At 36.1% G+C, this 18,141-nt stretch overlaps 1 protein-coding gene across 23 annotated transcripts in view; it reads right to left on the reverse strand.

Moving 5' to 3' along the window:
• MAPK8 (mitogen-activated protein kinase 8) overlaps positions 1–18,141 on the reverse strand; it is a 135,587-nt gene that overhangs the window by 7,121 nt on the left and 110,325 nt on the right. For 15 of the 23 annotated variants that reach the window (XM_063638082.1, XM_055275399.2, XM_055275397.2 and 12 more), the window contains 6 exons: positions 11,925–12,090; positions 7,662–7,733; positions 6,177–6,359; positions 5,737–5,861; positions 5,097–5,160; positions 968–1,045 (listed from right to left, as the gene is read on the reverse strand). In XM_063638082.1, coding sequence (XP_063494152.1) covers positions 968–1,045; positions 5,097–5,160; positions 5,737–5,861; positions 6,177–6,359; positions 7,662–7,733; positions 11,925–12,090 — 688 coding nt within the window. Of the gene's footprint in view, positions 1–967; positions 1,046–5,096; positions 5,161–5,736; positions 5,862–6,176; positions 6,360–7,661; positions 7,734–8,082; positions 8,155–11,924; positions 12,091–18,141 lie in introns of all 23 variants that reach the window. The other 8 variants (XM_055275391.2, XM_055275395.2, XM_055275402.2 and 5 more) reach the window with 2 other exon arrangements.

Here is an 18,141-nt window from a genome sequence, read left to right on the forward strand (position 1 = left end):
AGAAGTTTCTGAGGAATTAAAGTGGCATAGTTTTACTTCAAAATCAAGACCTATCTTTTGAAATACTACTCACTCTTTAAGGCTCAGTCAAATTTCACCTCCTTCATACAACTGTCCTAACCTCTGTAGCCAAGAGAGGTCTCTGTTGCCAGCCAGATAACAAAATGGGAGGCTGAAAAAACCACGCACTCTGAAGTTACTGTATTAGTTCATTTACATAAGAGATTTGGAATCTTATGTTATTTCAAATTTCTGAACTTTGGTTTCCTCATCCATAACATGTGTGCAATAATCCTATACCTTAGGATCTTAGGGGCTGAATGAAATAAAGTACATAAACCACTAGTGTCTGTCATGTGGTATGTACTTAATGTACATGTTACCTGCCATTTAACTTTTCCCCTCTATTCTTTATACTTTTACTTGTACTAACATTAAATATAAGATCAGCTTACGATAAAAAAAAGTTTTAACTCCTACAAACCCAGTTTTCTTCTTAGAGAAAGAATACTTTCTAGTGATGGTTTTAATGTTATTGCCTTCATTCAACAAGTCAATAATATCAAAAAGAGAAAGACAGCAATTTGGTATTACATGTACTAAATTTTGCAGTGAAGCTTTTATTTATCCAAAGTAAAGACTGTCAAGATCATAGAAAGGTATGTATATTGAATTTTGAGAAGTTTCTTCTTTAAAGACCCAGCAACAATGCCAACAAAAAGTTTTTAAATTTCTGTTCTTCAACAGAATGTCAATATCATAGAAAAAGATATGCATTTTATGAACAGTTATCGATATATTAGTATAATGTATTAGTAGAAAAAACGAAACTGTATTTCCTTATACTTATTAAGCCTGGAATAATAATGATTTTGTAAATATGGGAAGAACTGCAGGTTTCAGGCCACTGAAAATTACAACACAAGAAGTAAACTGTAATCTTAACCAAGCTTATATTGTAACCAACCTAAAGGAGAGGGCTGCCCCCGTATAACTCCATTCTTGGTTCTCTCCTCCAAGTCCATAACTTCCTTATATATCAATTCTGTAAAAGAAGTAAACAAAAATGAACTTTTCAAAGTCTAAGAGCCAATCTCACAACGCATGTATGGTTTAAGTGGAAATTTTTATACACGTGAAGTACTTCAAACAGTGTCCTTATAACGACAGTCAGTTATGTGTTGGCCTAAGATTCAAGGATGTTAATTAATAACAATTCCTTGACACTCAACAATGGATCATATTGAAAGGAAGTACTAATCTTTCTTGTAATCCACTGTTTCTGAAGTTGGTTTGATAGTGCTGGGGTAGAAGCTTTCTTTTTCACTCTACCAGCTACTTGTATTACAGCACATCATACCACATACCCATTCTGTACTACCATCTGTCTCAAGGAGGGCTTGAACCATGTGTCTTACTAACTTCCATTTCCTAGGCCCTGGAATAGAGCCTGGTGCACTGTGGGTACTCAACTAGATATATGCTACCAAGATTTAAATCAGAGTGTGCAAAAGCTTCACAACAAATCAGAATGAAAGATAAACACATTTTTATTGGAGGAAAACTAGCACGTAAGCTACATTTCAACTCCTTATGAGTAAGCATGGTTATCACTTCCAAGAACATTTCTCCATGGGAATCTATCTTTTTCTCTTATCAGGCTTCTGGACAGCAAGTAGACCACTGAGACAACTGTTCCAACTGAAGAGAGACACTGGGAGCTGCTCTGCTGGTATTAATATATGAGCCTCCTGTCTTATATTCTTCACTTATATTATCATCAGAAGTGATTCTGATGTTAACTGTGATGTGCTTTGTGAGTCTGAATGTCTACTTAAGAAGAACCTTCGGCCGGGTGTGGTGGCTCATGCCCGTAATCCCAGCACTTTGGGAGGCCGAGGTGGGTGGATCACGTGAGGTCAGGAGTTTGAGACAAGCTTGACCAACAAGGCGAAATCCCATTTCTACTAAAAATACAAAAATTAGCCAGGCGTGGGGGCAGGCGCCTGCAGTCCCAGCTACTCGGGAGGCTGAGACAGGAGAATTGCTTGAACCTGGGAGGCAGAGGTTGCACTGAGCTGAGATTGCATCACTGCACTCCAGCCTGGGCAACGGAGCAAGGCTCCATCTCAACAAAAAAAAAACAAAAACAAACAAACTAAAAACCTTCTTAAGGTTCTTAATGTCTACTTAAGGTTTTTAAGTAGACATTCAGACTTACAGGGCACACCACACTTAACCTTAATGGTGGATGCCACATCAACACTATTTATCATCTTCTTTGGATCATGGAATCTTTTGAGAATTGTATAAAAGTAGTGAACCCTCTTCTGAGAAAAATGTATAAACAAAAAATATTGCATCAAATTTCAAGGAGTCTGTGTTAATTCCTGAAGAATAAAATTCTGATAAAGAATCCCTGATTACAGAGTATGACATTTATATTGGTAATAAGGTAAAACAAGTGAATATGTTGGAATGAACAACTGGAGATAAGTTTGTTTGCTATAGTAACTTAAGGCTTGGAAGGAGAAAAATAGAAAGCACTGATAAAGGAGAGAATAAGAGATGATTTTCTTCAAAGAAAAAAAAGGAATGATAAACATTTGAAATAAGAGGATTTTTTAAGAGAGAAAACAGCACTCCTCTGGGAAAAAGCACAAAAGGATTAAGGCAGAAGAACCAAAACTAATTAGGAGTACTAACTCGGCAAAGCCATCTGTAATTAATGGCTTTGGCAATTAATTTTTCTTTCTGCTATGAGCTAAAACTCTTAAGTAGATCTTGAAAAAGGCAGTCTGTGGGTAATTACTGACATGCACCTGGGGCTAGGAGTAAAGGATACAGAATAAAGGTAAATGTTTTTAAAGCAATCAAAACCCCCAAATATATTCTTACACAAATGAAAACACTGTATTTCACTGATTTTAAGATGTACTTTTTTCAGTTTAATCTCTGAAATTGACTACATCTTATAACCAACGGTGCTGTACAACTGACGGTGTTTTTTTTTTCTTTGTGGCACATAATGGTGTGCCTTACAATTGCTGGCCTATTAAGAGTCTATGGCCAACCTGGACAACAGAGTGAGACCCCATCTCTATAAAATTTTTTTTAAAAATTAGGCTGGGTGCAGTGGCTTAAGACTTATAATCCCAGCCCTTTGGGAGGCTGAGGCAGGAGGATCACTTAAGCCCAGAAGTTTGAAACCAGCTTGGGCAACACAGTGAGACCCTGTCTCAAAAAAAAAAAATTAGCCAAGTGTGGTGGATCACACCTGTGATCCCAGCTACTGGGGAGGGTGAGGCAGCAGGATCACTTGAGCTCAGGAGTTTTGATGCTGCAGTAAGCCATGATGATACCACTGCACTCTAGCCTGGGCGACACAGTGAGACCCTGTCTCAAAAAAAAAAAAACCACCACCACCAAAAAAACCACAAGATTCTATAAAATACTTCATGGTCTATTGTAAATTAGTAAGATGTAAAAACATCAGGTTAATGTTTTCATACATACTCAGTACAGAGCTATTATCTTTATACATATTCAAATGCATATTACATATTCAAATATAGCAGACTCTATCCAATTTTATCATTTTGTCATTCTTTTAACTTTATCATGGGCTCTGCTAACCATGGGTTTCCCAAAATTCAGAGAAAATCAATCTCTGAATCTCTTCAATTTCTAAGAAGAAAGAATCAAATTCATCCTTAGCAAAATACATTTATAGATGGGTCACTTATTCATGTTTATACCTCCCCAGTCCCCTTTGCCTTCCCAGGATTTAGAGACAACTCTTAGTAACAGGTCTTCTGCCTCTATTTTAAGATGAGGTAAAATGCAGGGGGCGGTGTAGGAGGGTAGGATGAAGGGCGAGTGATTTACTCAAAGTCACACAGTTACAAAAGTGGTCAAAACACTGAAGGACAACAACACAAATGGAAGTAAACGGGACCTAAAAATTACCTGACCCATATGTCCCAGGGAACCTTTCGAAGAAATATTTGAACACTTCCATGACTATCAAAGCATGATTAATTTCATCCACATTCATAAAATAGAATAAAACTACTATATTAGATTTACAAATATTAAAAATTAACCCATTCTGTAGGCAAGGGTGAGGGCAAAGAGAGACTCCTATATAATATGGACGGAAGTGTACACTACTACTATTTCTTTGGAGAGTAATTTGGAAATAACTGAAAAATATCTTTGACTCAGCACATCTCCTTCCAGGATTTTTCTTTCAGGCATGTTCTCATATGTGAACATGAATACTGCAGAGTTGTTTCTAACAGCAACAGACTGGACACAATTTAAATGGTCATCAAGAGGGAGATGGATATATAAAGTGTGACATATTCATACAGCAGAACACTAACCAGTTATTAAAGCAAGAGAGGCAGATATGTGAACTAAAAGAGAATAACCTTCCAGATATCTGATTACATCAACAAAGGACTCACGCCTGTAATCCCAGCACTTTGGGAGGCCGAGGCGGGCGGATCACGAGGTCAGGAGATCAAGACCATCCTGGCTAACATGGTGAAACCCCGTCTCTACTAAAAATACAAAAAATTAGCCAGGCGTGATGGTGGGCACCTGTAGTCCCAGCTACTCGGGAGGCTGAGGCAGGAGAATGGCGTGAGCCTAGGAGGCGGAGCTTGCAATGAGCCGAGATCACGCCACTGCACTCCAGCCTGGGTGACAGAGGGAGACTCCAACTCAAAAAAATATATAATAAATAAACAAAGCAAGTAAATATAGCATACACCGTACACAACCATACGTGATTTTAAAAGGGTGGAAGAGGAGAGGTGGGAGACACTAAACACATCTGTATATTCACAAACCATGGAAAAATATGAGACGAGCACTAACGTGTCTGTGTCTGGGGTGGGAAACTTGGGAACTTAAGATTAAGTTAAGGAAGGAAGCAGACTTACTTTCTACTTATGTAAAAATATTAATATTACCAAATTTCAGTTATGCATATAAAAGTCACAAATTTCTCTAACATGATAATAAATCACCATATAAAAACCAGAAGCTCCTTCACAGTTTTCCCTCTAAGAATCTGATGAATGTACCTTTCCACTCTTCTATTGTGTGTTCTCTTTCATCTAATTGCTTGTCAGGGATCTTTGGTGGTGGCTGAAAAACACAGGGCAATAATAACCGAGTCAGTATGCTGGGAGTATTTTAACTCTTTGTAGTTATTTGAAATATCAGTCAGACAGATGACTTATAAAAATATATCATTAGATCAAGACTGATCAATCATCAACTTTCTTATATAGACAGAATAGTTTAGGAAGACTCCTTCATTGCAGGAAATAAAATGTTTAACTGTCTTTTTCTTTTCTTCCAGCTCTTGAAATTGCCACATTTTATTTATATCATAGATCATAGAATTCTGTTTTCCTTTGGATACAGTGGTTTGTTTTATAACTGAGTTAGAATGTTCCCCCAGAGCATTCAACATCCTAGTTCTCTGGTTAGGTATCCAGGCAAGATTGCAAAAAACAGTGGGAGGTAACTTTATTTTGTGTAGGAGGGGCTCGAATTTGTTCATTAGTTTACTTGACGTAGTCTTCATGAAGAAACAGAAAAACACCATCATCATGTATCTACATTTTTATTTAAAATTAAAAGGTCTCCTCCAAACCTAACTGTCATTCTAACTGTAAGAATTCAATATGTTCTGTAAACATTAAGAAAATAACTTACAGCTTCTGCTTCAGAAGGATCATACCAGACATTGATGTATGGGTGTTGGAGAGCTTCATCTACAGAGATCCTTTTAGATGCATCTATTACCAGCATTTTGGATAACAAATCCCTTGCCTGACTGGCTGCAAACATAATGATGTTAATGTACATATATTTGTAAAGGTTCTCAAATTATTAGTAACTTGCAGCAATTTGAGATTATTTTTTATTTTAAAAGCATATGTTTTAAAAATATTACTGTAAAATTATCTTATACATATGATTAAAATACATAAAGTTAAACAAAAAAAACAAAAAATCTCATTTTTTTTCCCATCATCCAGAGAAAACCTTGGGTTCATGTCCCGTAAGAGTATGAATACATATAGACACACAAACCCATACACACACACCATACACCCCAAATGGGATTAAATGTACATATTTGTAAAAAGTACCTTTAAGTTTGTTGTGTTCCGAGTCAGCTGGGAAAAGGACATCAGGGAAGAGTTTCTCAAAGCTATATCCGGCATATTTAGGTCTGTTTTCAACGTAAGTCCTTACTGTTGGTTGCAGTTTCTTCATGAATTCAGGACATGGTGTTCCAAGCTGTTCAATAACTTTATTCCACTGATCAATATCTAATATCAAGTAGCTAAGAAAAATACTCCATAACTAATGTTCAACACATTAGTCATATTCATATTACAAGAAAACAGAAATTTAAAAATTCCTAAGAAAGGATGTGGCAGTTATAAATTTTATATCTCACAGGCACCCCGCAAAAGGCAATGATTGTAGGTGGACAGAAATGATCAATAAATAAGCTTTATTAACCTTATTTATTGTGTGTTCATACTGATTTTACCTTAAAATGGAAACTTAAACTCACTAATTCTAAATAAAATGATAAGCAACTAAGAATAATGACAATTACTATCCACAGTGGCTCTAACTGCAAACTGCACACAATGCTATAATAATACACAAAATTTTTCCTTTTCTGTCAATTTATCAGAAAACATGATTATATCTCCTAGACAATATTTCTAGAACACATCCTGTTTTACCGAGTTTTCTACACTAACAGAAAATAATCAGTTGCAATAAAAATAAAGGTTTTGATAAAAGTGGCCTTTTCTTTTGCCATTCTTTGTTTAGCTTAGGTTTAAAAAATTTTTCTAAAGCTCTGATCCTTATAAAAAAGATTCAGTTTTTTGGTAAGTTGTAAGGTTAGGATTTCCTGGTCTCATTTCCTCTAGTCTTTACACTCCAGGACCCTGAAGGCCAAGGCCTAAAACTCACTTATCGTAATCTTGTGAATATGGCTTTTCCCATTCTTCCTCCTGAAACAATTCTAAGTGTTACTAGCTGGTAAACACATAACAAATCACTGTTAATATAAATACTAAAAGTAGTGGGATGAACAAAAAGCATGAATCCAAAGCTATTGTTACTATATAAAACTACTACTGCTGAAATTCTCAGATGAAAGGGTCAGTATGTTATGTGAGTAATGAGACAACAATCAAAAGACGCAAACCACACAGAACATTAACAAAAAGGAGGTAGGGGACAAAACAAAAGGATGGCCAGAAGCAACAGACAGCTCCAAAATTCATATTAAGTTGTACGTATTTCTAGACTTAAGTGTATAATTATTATAAATTTTTAATGCAAGCCATGATTTTTGATTTAGGTTAAATAAATCAACTCAAAGCCAGCAAGTAATTGCGCATAATTACAATTAAGCAGGGTTCAGAATTAACATATGAAACAATAAATAAGGGAAAGAAAAGTCTATGTCAAATAGTAGGTGGTATTTTAAGAGTAATTTAACAATATGTTAGGGAGAGACAAAATACATTACACCTGACCAAACTGAAGTGCTATCATACATTTTGACCTTTAGAAACTACATTTCAGGCCAAAGATAAGGATACGATCTGTACCTGGGAACAAAACACCACCTTTGATCATTTCTCCCATGATGCACCCAACTGACCAAATGTCAACTGAAAACAAAATGCAATGACATTAACATAAAGATTTTGGTTAAAATAAAAAAAAAAAAAAAAAGAAAATCACACACACCATGTATACTTTAAAATTATAAAAAGCAGTATAAAATAAAAATGAGTGACAGTGAATGTGCTCTGACTACCAGCAGAGACTGTATGTCCTACTGCCAGATGCAGCCTACAAATATTTCAGCTTATCTCAACAATTTTTGAACTATAATAGCCACAAACTTTATGCCTGTTTAAAAACCCATCTGTATAAATGTAGCATATTCATTTTCATTAGAGAACATAAAGAAGTTCATTGCCTAACTAATTAACTGCTGCAGCAGCACAAGGATACAGTCCCTTCCTGGAAAGAGGATTTTGTGGCAAACCATTTCTCCCATAATGCACCCCACAGACCATAAATCCACTATATGTTTGCAGCACAAAAGAAGGAAAAGCAAAGCAAAAGGTCATTAAAATCAAAGAAGCATAATATGACTGCATTATATAAAAACTGCAAAACATCACGAAAAGAAAAAAGTGATCGTAACTTTAGCTAATGGAATAATTTAAAACACAAATTATTTTTTGAAAGTCTTTGGTTCACAAAAGAAAATATAAAGTGTGGCATTTTAACTACATATCTAATTTCAAAGTGAGAGCTATGCACAGAAATTGCATAAATAGAAAAACCCTGCATGTTTGTCCCTGGGAATTTGTTTATAAAATATGAAATAGAACCAAACACAAACTTTGTAAATAAAAATGTACATGAGGTAGTAAAATTATAAAAATAAAATCTTTATACTATACTATTTATAAGTTCAACTGTGCATTATACTCCCTAAGTTTAAGAAAAAAGCATGAGAAAATAATTCAGCATATTAAAATATCTAACAAATAATCTCTATGAATAACTACAATAAAAAAGTTAATCTAAAGCTCTTTAGAATTTTTAAACTGGATTTCCCAAATATATTTAATTGAGAAGTGCTATGCTTGTTCTGAATTAAAAGTCCATTTGTTTTCTTGGCAACATCATGCTACATTTACCCTACTATCCCAAAAGGAACAAGTGCACAGAGAATGAACAACTAATCAAGGAAAACTTAGTAAGAGAAATGTATTTCATGTTTCCTACCTAAAGTTTTTTAAACCCCATAAAACCAAACTGCTTTTGGTTTAAGAATTTAGTTTTGGCTAGATACAGTATGACAGTTCCCACGAATTGACTTTGAAGAGTCTCCTGGAAGACTTACTGATGACCCTTGCCAACTGCAAATGGGAATCCCAATCAATGTTGACAAGAATCTGCTAGACACAGAAACAGACAATTTGGAATCTCCACCTACTAAGGGAAACTGACAACACATCGGGGCATTTTATGCCTTTGGATTTGAATATCACACAAAAAGCAGAGAGTTAAGTGCTTGCAGTTTAATAGGAAAAGAGGGAAAAATGAGCAATTTAGAAGGAAAAGCCTCAGAAACTTGCATTTAGTTGTGACATCTGAAGGTCCCAATTCTTTAAAATGACAAGAGGAAAATGGCACAAATAGATGTCAGAAAGACACATGCCCTTTACTCATGTTAAAGGACTTAGAAAATTAAAGCCTGTACTTTCTAATACAGTACATTCTTATTAAAAGGCTGCCAGTTCACTGAAGAGTCTTAGGAGCTAAACTGGGAATTACTTTTGGAAATACTGTGGAACTAAAGTTTCCCTAAAATGTCATATTAAAATGAATGTTTTCATATTTATGTAATGGTTCAGCTTTCAAGGATAAGATTTTAGAAAAAAAAGTTAATATTTATAAATTAGTGCCTCAGAGAAAAATTTTTTCTAAGGTTTTCGTTATTGACAAAAATCTATTAGAATAAATCCTCTCTACAGATTTTATAGAGAATGTTAAACTTTAAATATCCAGCATACAACTTATTTAGTAACTTTCAGAAAAGCTTGTTTTTAAACAAAAGTATTTTGAAAGCTGCAAGCATGAGAGAAGATATTATCTGGGCCAGTGAAGACTAGGAACATAAGTCTGATTCATACACAACTCTAGCTTTAAGCTAACTGTGTAGTCTATTAAAGCAGTTAAAAATATATTGATTACACTGCTTTCCAAAATGCTCTGACTAGTCTGCAATAAAAGGTACATAAAGCAAAGTTGTTAAAATGGGTGGGAGGCCAGGCGTTGTGGCTCAAGCTCCTGTAATCTCAGCACTCTGGGAGGCCGAGGCAGGTGGATCACCTAAGGTCAGGAGTTCGAGACCAGCCTGGCCAACATAATGAGACCCTGTCTCTACTAAAAATACAAAACTTAGCCAGGCATGGTGGCATATGCCTATAGTCCTGCCTACTCAGTAGGCTGAAGCAGGAGAATGGCTTGAAGCCAGGAGGTGGAGGCTGCAGTGAGCCAAGATGGCATGACTGCACTCCAGCCTGGTCTACAGAGCGAGACTCCATCTCAAAATAAATAAATAAATAAATAAATAAATAAATAAATAAATAAATAAATAAGATAAATAAAATCAGTGTGAGGTGTCATTAAAAGGAGGAAGTACTTATGTTTAACCTTGCTGGCTAATGTAGTTATAATCATTAAGCATTACATTTGACTCCCGTTTCCTAGGGTGGGAGTGCGAAGGCAAGAAGGTGATCTACATAATTCTTAACTAAAGAGGAACCACATGTCAATTCATTTTTTATTTTATTTTTTGAGACAGAGTCTCACTTTGTTGCCCAGGCTGGAATGCAGTGGTGCAATCTCAGCTCACTGTAACCTCCACCTCCTGGGTCTGAGAGATTCTCATGCCTCACCTCCAGAATAGCTGGGATTACAGGTGTGCACCACCACACCTGACTAATTTCTGCACTTTCAGTAGAGACAGGGTTTTGCCATGTTGCCCAAGCTGGTCTAGAACTCCTGGCCTCCAGTGAACCACGAGCCTCGGCCTCCCAAAGTGCTGGGATTACAGATTTAAGTGACCATACCCAGCCTCAATTCTTTATATGACAGTTTTTCTTAGTGCTAATTTCTGGCAGGGAGCTATCCTAAGATCATATTTATAGGACACTGACACATAACACCATATCTATGACAATCAATTACAGCAATTGCAAAAGCAATCTTTGTGCTGGTGGGTCACTTGAAGTTATCAATTCTCAAAAAAAAAAACTTCAAATTTCAGGTAGACAGTAAGTAAAAACAGCATATTTACTTAAGAATAAAAAATTAATAGCAAATGTTTAAAGTATTTGTTTTTAATTAGCTCAGAAAATAAAGCTCAGCTTAATCGTATCTTTTATAAAAAAGGAATCTTAAAAGTTGACTTATTACAATTTCCTGATTCAAAATGAACTGCTATTCCAGATTCTTTGCCAGAAAAAATGTCTAGGTTTCATTCTTGGTAGTATTTTGGATGAAGTCACCACATTTTTTAAAACGATGGTTTATTTCCATAAAATCCTATGCTTCTTAGCAGATTTATTCATCTCCTAAATTTCTAAGACTCAACAGAATTTCTTCCTAAATTAAATATAAGTAGGTATATCCATACAAAATGTTTAAATTCATGATCTACATGCCAGATAATTTTGTTCAACACTGATTCTTAGGTTGATTGATACAACTCGATATACTCACACAAAATACTAAAAGTCATTTCCTTAAGGCTGGATACGTTTTAATGAAACTTTACTGCTTCCTTCAAGAGGTCACCTTAATTATCCATCAGCTTTGCAGAGGCCTTAATGTATCTCTTAAAGTTTACGATGAGTGCTACTTCTATGAGCTTTAGTTTCATGGGGTTGGAAATATGGTCAAATATCACTGATGTACACTAACAATAAACTGTCAGTACACTATACATCCCTGAGACCATGTTAGAAATGTTCATTTTCAAGTTATAGGCAAGCAAAGACCATAAATTCTGTCTCAGGGCCATGGCAACAAATTCTTTATCCAATGGTAGTACTGATGTTATTATGTATCCGTATTTAAACAAATAAGGGCCCCAAGTTTTTCCAAACATTGATGACAAAATTTATAGTTACCTGCAAACTTTTGATATACATTTCAAACAATGATACACATTTAACTCAATGTACTTCAGCTTAAGTATTTACATAAAAAATCTACTGAATAAAGAAAACAGCTAAATCAGAAAAATACTTCAAATAAATGTGTGTGCTGACCGTTTTCCTTGTAGCCCATGCCGAGGATGACCTCGGGTGCTCTGTAGTAGCGAGTCACTACGTAAGGCGTCATCATAAAACTCGTTCCTGCAGTCCTGGCCAGACCGAAGTCAAGAATCTTCAAAGTGCAGTCAGATTTTACTACTATATTACTGGGCTTTAAGTCCTTCAGAAAATAAAAATTAAAAAATGACTGCCATGATATATAGGAAAATCCTACAGTTTATAATAAAGTTATACTATCCCTTGCAAAACATTCATGTTAATTGTTCATTTTTCTCACTGTAATATTACTGCACTGATTCATCATTAAAAGGCAAATCTGAGAAGTCAGCTTTATGGGATTTAAAATTTATGAATACATACAGTTATTAGAGAAGTTAGTAATGTTTTAATTGCTAGAAATTATGATTAGCTAGACGTTTTTGGTTAAATAGAGTAAAAGGGATTTGAAAAGACATCGCAAAGCTCACATAAAAAACTACTATAGCAAAAGAGTCATAAGTTAGCATTTATATTCATTTGCATAACATATTACCAATATTTTTAAAATTTCATTTTAAAGTCATAATAAGCTTTATACAGATGTTTTAAGTCAACAATGAGCCATCTTTGTCAATCCTAACAAATGTTATTTGATCTTTTGGATTGGCAGATACCCAGTTCCAAAGGACCAGAAGAGTCATTATCCATTTTTCCATCCCTGATTTCCCACCTGAAGTCACACAAATTTGCTATAAAATTTTTGTCTGTTTGTAGAAGTAGGACACCATTGCCTTGGTGCCACTAATCTATAAAATTACTTGCTATAGATACTACTGAATAATTCAGAATTTTTCACCTGGCCCCTACTTTAACATATTCTGTGCTGTGCCCATCAAAAGTCAGGAAGCAGCATAAACACTCATGGCTTCATGTTCAACATACTTTGCCTGTTAGCCTTGATGAATACTATTATAAGCCAAAGGACCAAAAAAGGAAGAAAGCATAAATCCACAACACAAATGCACTGTGTTACCTGTACTGACATGCAGTATACATATTAAATATCACCGATTAATACAAAAAAGGAAAACAGCCTGCTTGAAAGACAACTATTACTTTTGTAATGTTAACATACAGAAAAGCATGTATGTTGTCTTTAACATATTTTGACAGGCAATCACGGATGGGTTTAGAAGATTTGTAATCTAGTGGTTTTATGAAATTAAATATACCAACAATTCAAAGGTCTTAATGAAACAGAAGAAAAAAATTTTCATTATTGGTATTCTGTAAACATTATGTTGCTAATACTTCTAAAATACAGTACCTCAGCAAAGAAACACTGCATGTTTAAGAATAAATATTACAAGCTTTGATACTACTTCAATGTTTAATGTGACGGTTGAAGGTTACTGGCTCTTTATACTAGCAGATTCCAATTTAGAAATAACATTCCAATTTTAAGCACTTTATTGTGAAAAAATTAAGAGCAAAGTAAAAATTTTTAAAGACAGGCATTTTTATTAAGCAAAAAAATTGTCAAAAAAAGCCTCAAAGACTATTAATTGAAATTCATCCATATATATCAATATGTACCTTACAGCTGTTAATTACACTGCTAACTATATATAAGAATAGTAACTTAGAATTTATGCAGGCAGTGGAACTAACCCAACATTCTGTCTTCTTCCCCCAATTTTTCTAGCTTCTTCAGGCAAGGGCACATGGGTAGTTCTAGTTCATGGGATGTGAGTGGAAGTAAAGGAGAGAAAGGCCAGTGCACAACTTCCTGTCATCTCCTGCCCTGCTTTGGTGATTAGGAACTTTCCAGAGGATTCTCTGGCAGCCTGGGTTGCTGATCATCTATGTAAATGCACAGTCCACAAACCCACCATGTTCTGCACCACACATTCAGCAAAGGAAATAAGCCTGCGTCGTGCTAAGCCACTGAGAATTAAGGGTTTATCTGTTATTCAGTACAGCTGAGTCTATTCTAACACTGAAACTGGTGTCAGAGGTGGGGTGTTAATTATTATAAAAACATAAGATCCTGCCTTAGCAGTTGAGCAGCAGGGAAACTCACATCAAAGGCTGGAAAGGTGATCTAGGTTATGTAGTAACAAAACATTTCATGAAGCTGTCACCTGCACAGCCACTTGTACAATGAACCTGAAGCTCTAGCACAGGGGCTGGCAAATTAATGCCTGCCTGCTTTGTAAAGGAAGTGCTGATACTGAAACAGTCACGCTCATTCAAGTACATATCACCTATGGCTGCTTTTGTGTTACAATGGCAGAATCTTGTGGCTGTGACACAGACTATTATTCACAAAGCCTAAAATATTTACTACATGGCTTTGACAGAAAAAGTTTGTTGAACCCTGCTCTAGAAGAGACTGGAAAGCAAAACTTCAGTAGTTTGTGTTGGTAGCTACTGGTTGCATTTAAAAGTAGCCACTTTTTAAAGCAGAAATAAAAGGGAAGAGAGCCTAGAATTTCAGGGTCTTGCCATTTTGGAAAAGTTAAATGCTACTAGACCCCTGAAAGAAGGTATGGTAGATTGTTCTGCAAATATTCCTGCCCACCCCATACTGTGTCCTCAGCCTATTGATAGGTTCAGTCACTTGTCTTATTTTGGCCAGTGGAATATGCGGGAATGTGTTTGATTCAGCATAGCTCTTGCTCTTCTACCTTTCACCATGAGAAGAGCATGTCTCTGGTGTATGCTTCAGTTTAGATGCTGAAACCTGAATATGGGACAAGTTCAGACTTGACCCATAGTTTGGAGCAGTGTCACACAGCCAACCCTGCAGACCCAAGTAAACAATAAATACTGCTTTAACCCACTGCTATCTTGGGTTGGTTTCTATGCATCATTTTCACATAATAATTCTGAAACCCTTTCAGGGAAAAAGTCCTGTAAAATTTTCAATTCATAAAATTGCCTCAGTCTGCCAACAGAAGCTTGAAAGCTTACAGGAAGACTGAAGACAGCCTCAATTAAGTCCAAGAATACAGGACCCATGAGCTAAAAAAGATGCTATGAAAAGAACTACAATCAGAAAGATAACAAATCTCTTAAATTTCTGAAAGAGTTAACTGCCAGACCTAACGCCAAAGGTCTATGATCCTTCTATATTTCAAACAGGAGTTCTCAATTCACAGTAATTTTGCCCCAAAATAATATTTGGCAATGTCAGAAAACATTTTTGATTGTCACAACTGGGGAGTGCTACTGGCATCTAGTGGGTAGAGGCCAGGAATGCTACTAAACATTCCATCATCAAAAGAACTGTTTGCTCCAAAAATGTCAATAGTGGCAAGGCTGAGAAGGATGGCCTTAAAATGACCCTTGGGCCCCAATCTTTTGTAGGTAAGAAGCAGGCTGAGAAAGGTGAGCAGCCCTCAAGGAAAATACATTCTTCAATACCCACTTTACATATATTCATGAGGATAGCAAAAAAGATGACTCTCCCACAGGGTAGAGACAGGTATTATACAGAACCATAGAGATCAGTCGGGGCTGATTAGGAATATTCCCCACCCAGGGCAAGGGACACTCACAATGTCTGTACAGAAGAATTTAATTACAACTAATCAATGACTGCATTTTTCAGTTTTCTAAATGGGATTGTTCACTGTGGTAACACTGGCCCTGTCTGACAACTCTATCTATGGTATTTGGCAGGGGAGCAGTGGTTATAGGGGTGGCCATATAATTTGGTCATTCCAGTTTCTATGTTTCTGGACCAAGAAGAACAATGTCTGGATTTGATAAATGTCTTGATGAAATAGAACTCTGGGTTATTTCCCTTAAGAAGGCGTGGAATAAAGGGAGCGAAGGAATGTTTGCCAGCCAGAAGGACCGACCGTGGCAGAGGCTGGGGCTCACCACTATTCTGAAGTCTGCTCTCCCCACATTTCCGAGTTTCCTTACAAATTAAGCAAGTCTTATGGCTAGCTTTGTCAATGCACTCTAAGCAGAAGTGACACATGTCACTTCCAAGCAAAGAAGAGCCATGCACATCACTTGGCTTTCTGTTTCCAACAAAATGACCCACAACTGTCTGGATGGTGGGACCTCATCAGCTTTGGTCTCAGAGTAGTAATCCTGACTTGTCCTGAACCCCTAAGGGATGAAAGGTCAGGTTATTTTACCAAGTAAGTAACCTCAGACTAGCAAAAGTACTAGCCAAGGGTGGAGGTGAATCTAGTATAAGTAGTAGAGCAGAGAGATGAGTACCAATCGTGGCCTCAAGACCACCTGCAAAAAACTTAAATGCATATCTCCACTCTAGAGTTTCCCAAAGAGCCCAAGCTAAGATAAAGGGAGATTCTTCATAATAGATAACAGACCCCAGTAGGTCTCATTAACTCCACTTTATCACATCAAGAAATTTTCTACAGATGCACTTCATTTTTACCACTTTATGTACTGATACTAAGGGAGTAAGTTAGAATATCCCAATACAACTGTGCCTGTGCCATTCTTCTATTTTCTACAGTTTAAGCTTTTTGTATAGCAACTCTACTTCATGTATAATTGTATATCCTAATTGGATAGTATCTTTCACCTTTAAAACGTGAGACTCTTTATTCTCAGAGAGGAATGCTTCCTCTCTGACCCCACCATATTCAACTTTATCTCATTAAATAGAGTTACCCTTGTTTTGATGTTTGCATTTTCCTGGTATAAGTCTGCCAACCTCTCTGCCTTCAGCTTTTTGAAGTTAGCTACAAATGTCTGTGTTATGGAAACACGCAGTTGTTGTTGAGCCTTGTGTGCTGCCAAAATCTGACCTTTTTAAACTAAGGAACTAATCTCATTAACATATTACCATAAATATTGCTCTTTTGTATTTTTGTGTTTGTTTTTTATGGTTCTTGTTGTTTTCATTGTTTTCTATCTTCTACCACTTGGTCTGGTTTTCTGGTTCAGCCACCTGCTATCCTCATTAATCTGGAACCTTTCTATTTAGAGGGGTGTGCTTTACTAAAATCAAATGAACTTCCACAATGTTCGATTACTGCACCGGTCTAAGGACTCAGGAAACAAACAAACCAAACCTAAAAGTTTCACTCGTCTGCTCTACTTCACACAGTGTATGAGTAGGGGCTCAGGAAGATAAAATACTCTCCCATTTAAAGAGATTTTTATTATGTTATTTAAACATTGCATTAGACAAATGATTAGAGCAGCTGTATATGTAATATACAAGGAATTCACTTAGAATGATAATTAAGGATAAGCCTGCAGGACTGTTCACTAAAAAAAAGCCTCAATAGCCTTAAGACATTATTGTCTTGTACTGTGAAATTTCTGTATTTATTTTATTACATGAGTAAGGTTATTTGACGCAGATGACTCAGAAGGAAGATTAATTTTACTGAATTAAATAATTTAAAAAAATTCCAGGCTGAGCATGATGGCTCATGCCTGTGATCCCAGCACTTTGGGAGGTCGAGGCGGTTGGATTGCTTGAAGCCAGGAATACAAGACCAGCCTGGGCAACATGGCAAGACCCTGTCTCTACAAAAAAATAAAAAATAAAAATTTGCCAGGCATGGTGGTACATGCCCATAGTCTTAGCTACTTGGGAGGATGAAGTGGGATGATCACTAAGCCCAGGAGGTAAAGGCTGCAGTGGGCCATGTTCATGCTACTGCACTCATGCCTGGGTGACAGGGAGAGAACCTGTCTCAAAAAAAAAAAAAAAAAATTCTTTTCAACCTGTTGAACCCAAGAGTTCGAGGCTGCAGTGAACTATGATTATGCCACTGCATCCTGGCCTGAGTGACAGAGGAAGATTCTGTCTCTTAGAAAAAAAAAGAAAATCCTCTCAATACTTTTCAAAGAATACGCTATATTTAACTAAAATACAAAACATACCAACACAAAAAAATTTGTACATAAATGTTCATGTCAGCATTACCTGTAACAGTCAGTGGTAACAACCCAAATTATAATCAAGTGATAAATGGATAAACAATATATCTATACAGTGAAATATTTGTCAAAAAAATGACATGAAGAACTGACACACAATAAATACATGAACGAACCTTGAAAAGATTATGCTAGCTAAAATAAGCCAAGCACAAAATATCACATATTATATAATTCTATGCACATGAAATGTCCAGAATAGACAAATACACACAGACAGAAAGTAGATTAGTGTTTGCTTAGGGCTAGAGGTGAAAGGAATACAGAAAATGGGAAATAAAGATGA

This window comes from Symphalangus syndactylus, chromosome 4 (assembly GCF_028878055.3).
Source record: "Symphalangus syndactylus isolate Jambi chromosome 4, NHGRI_mSymSyn1-v2.1_pri, whole genome shotgun sequence".
In the NCBI taxonomy this organism is placed as follows: Eukaryota; Metazoa; Chordata; class Mammalia; order Primates; family Hylobatidae; genus Symphalangus; species Symphalangus syndactylus.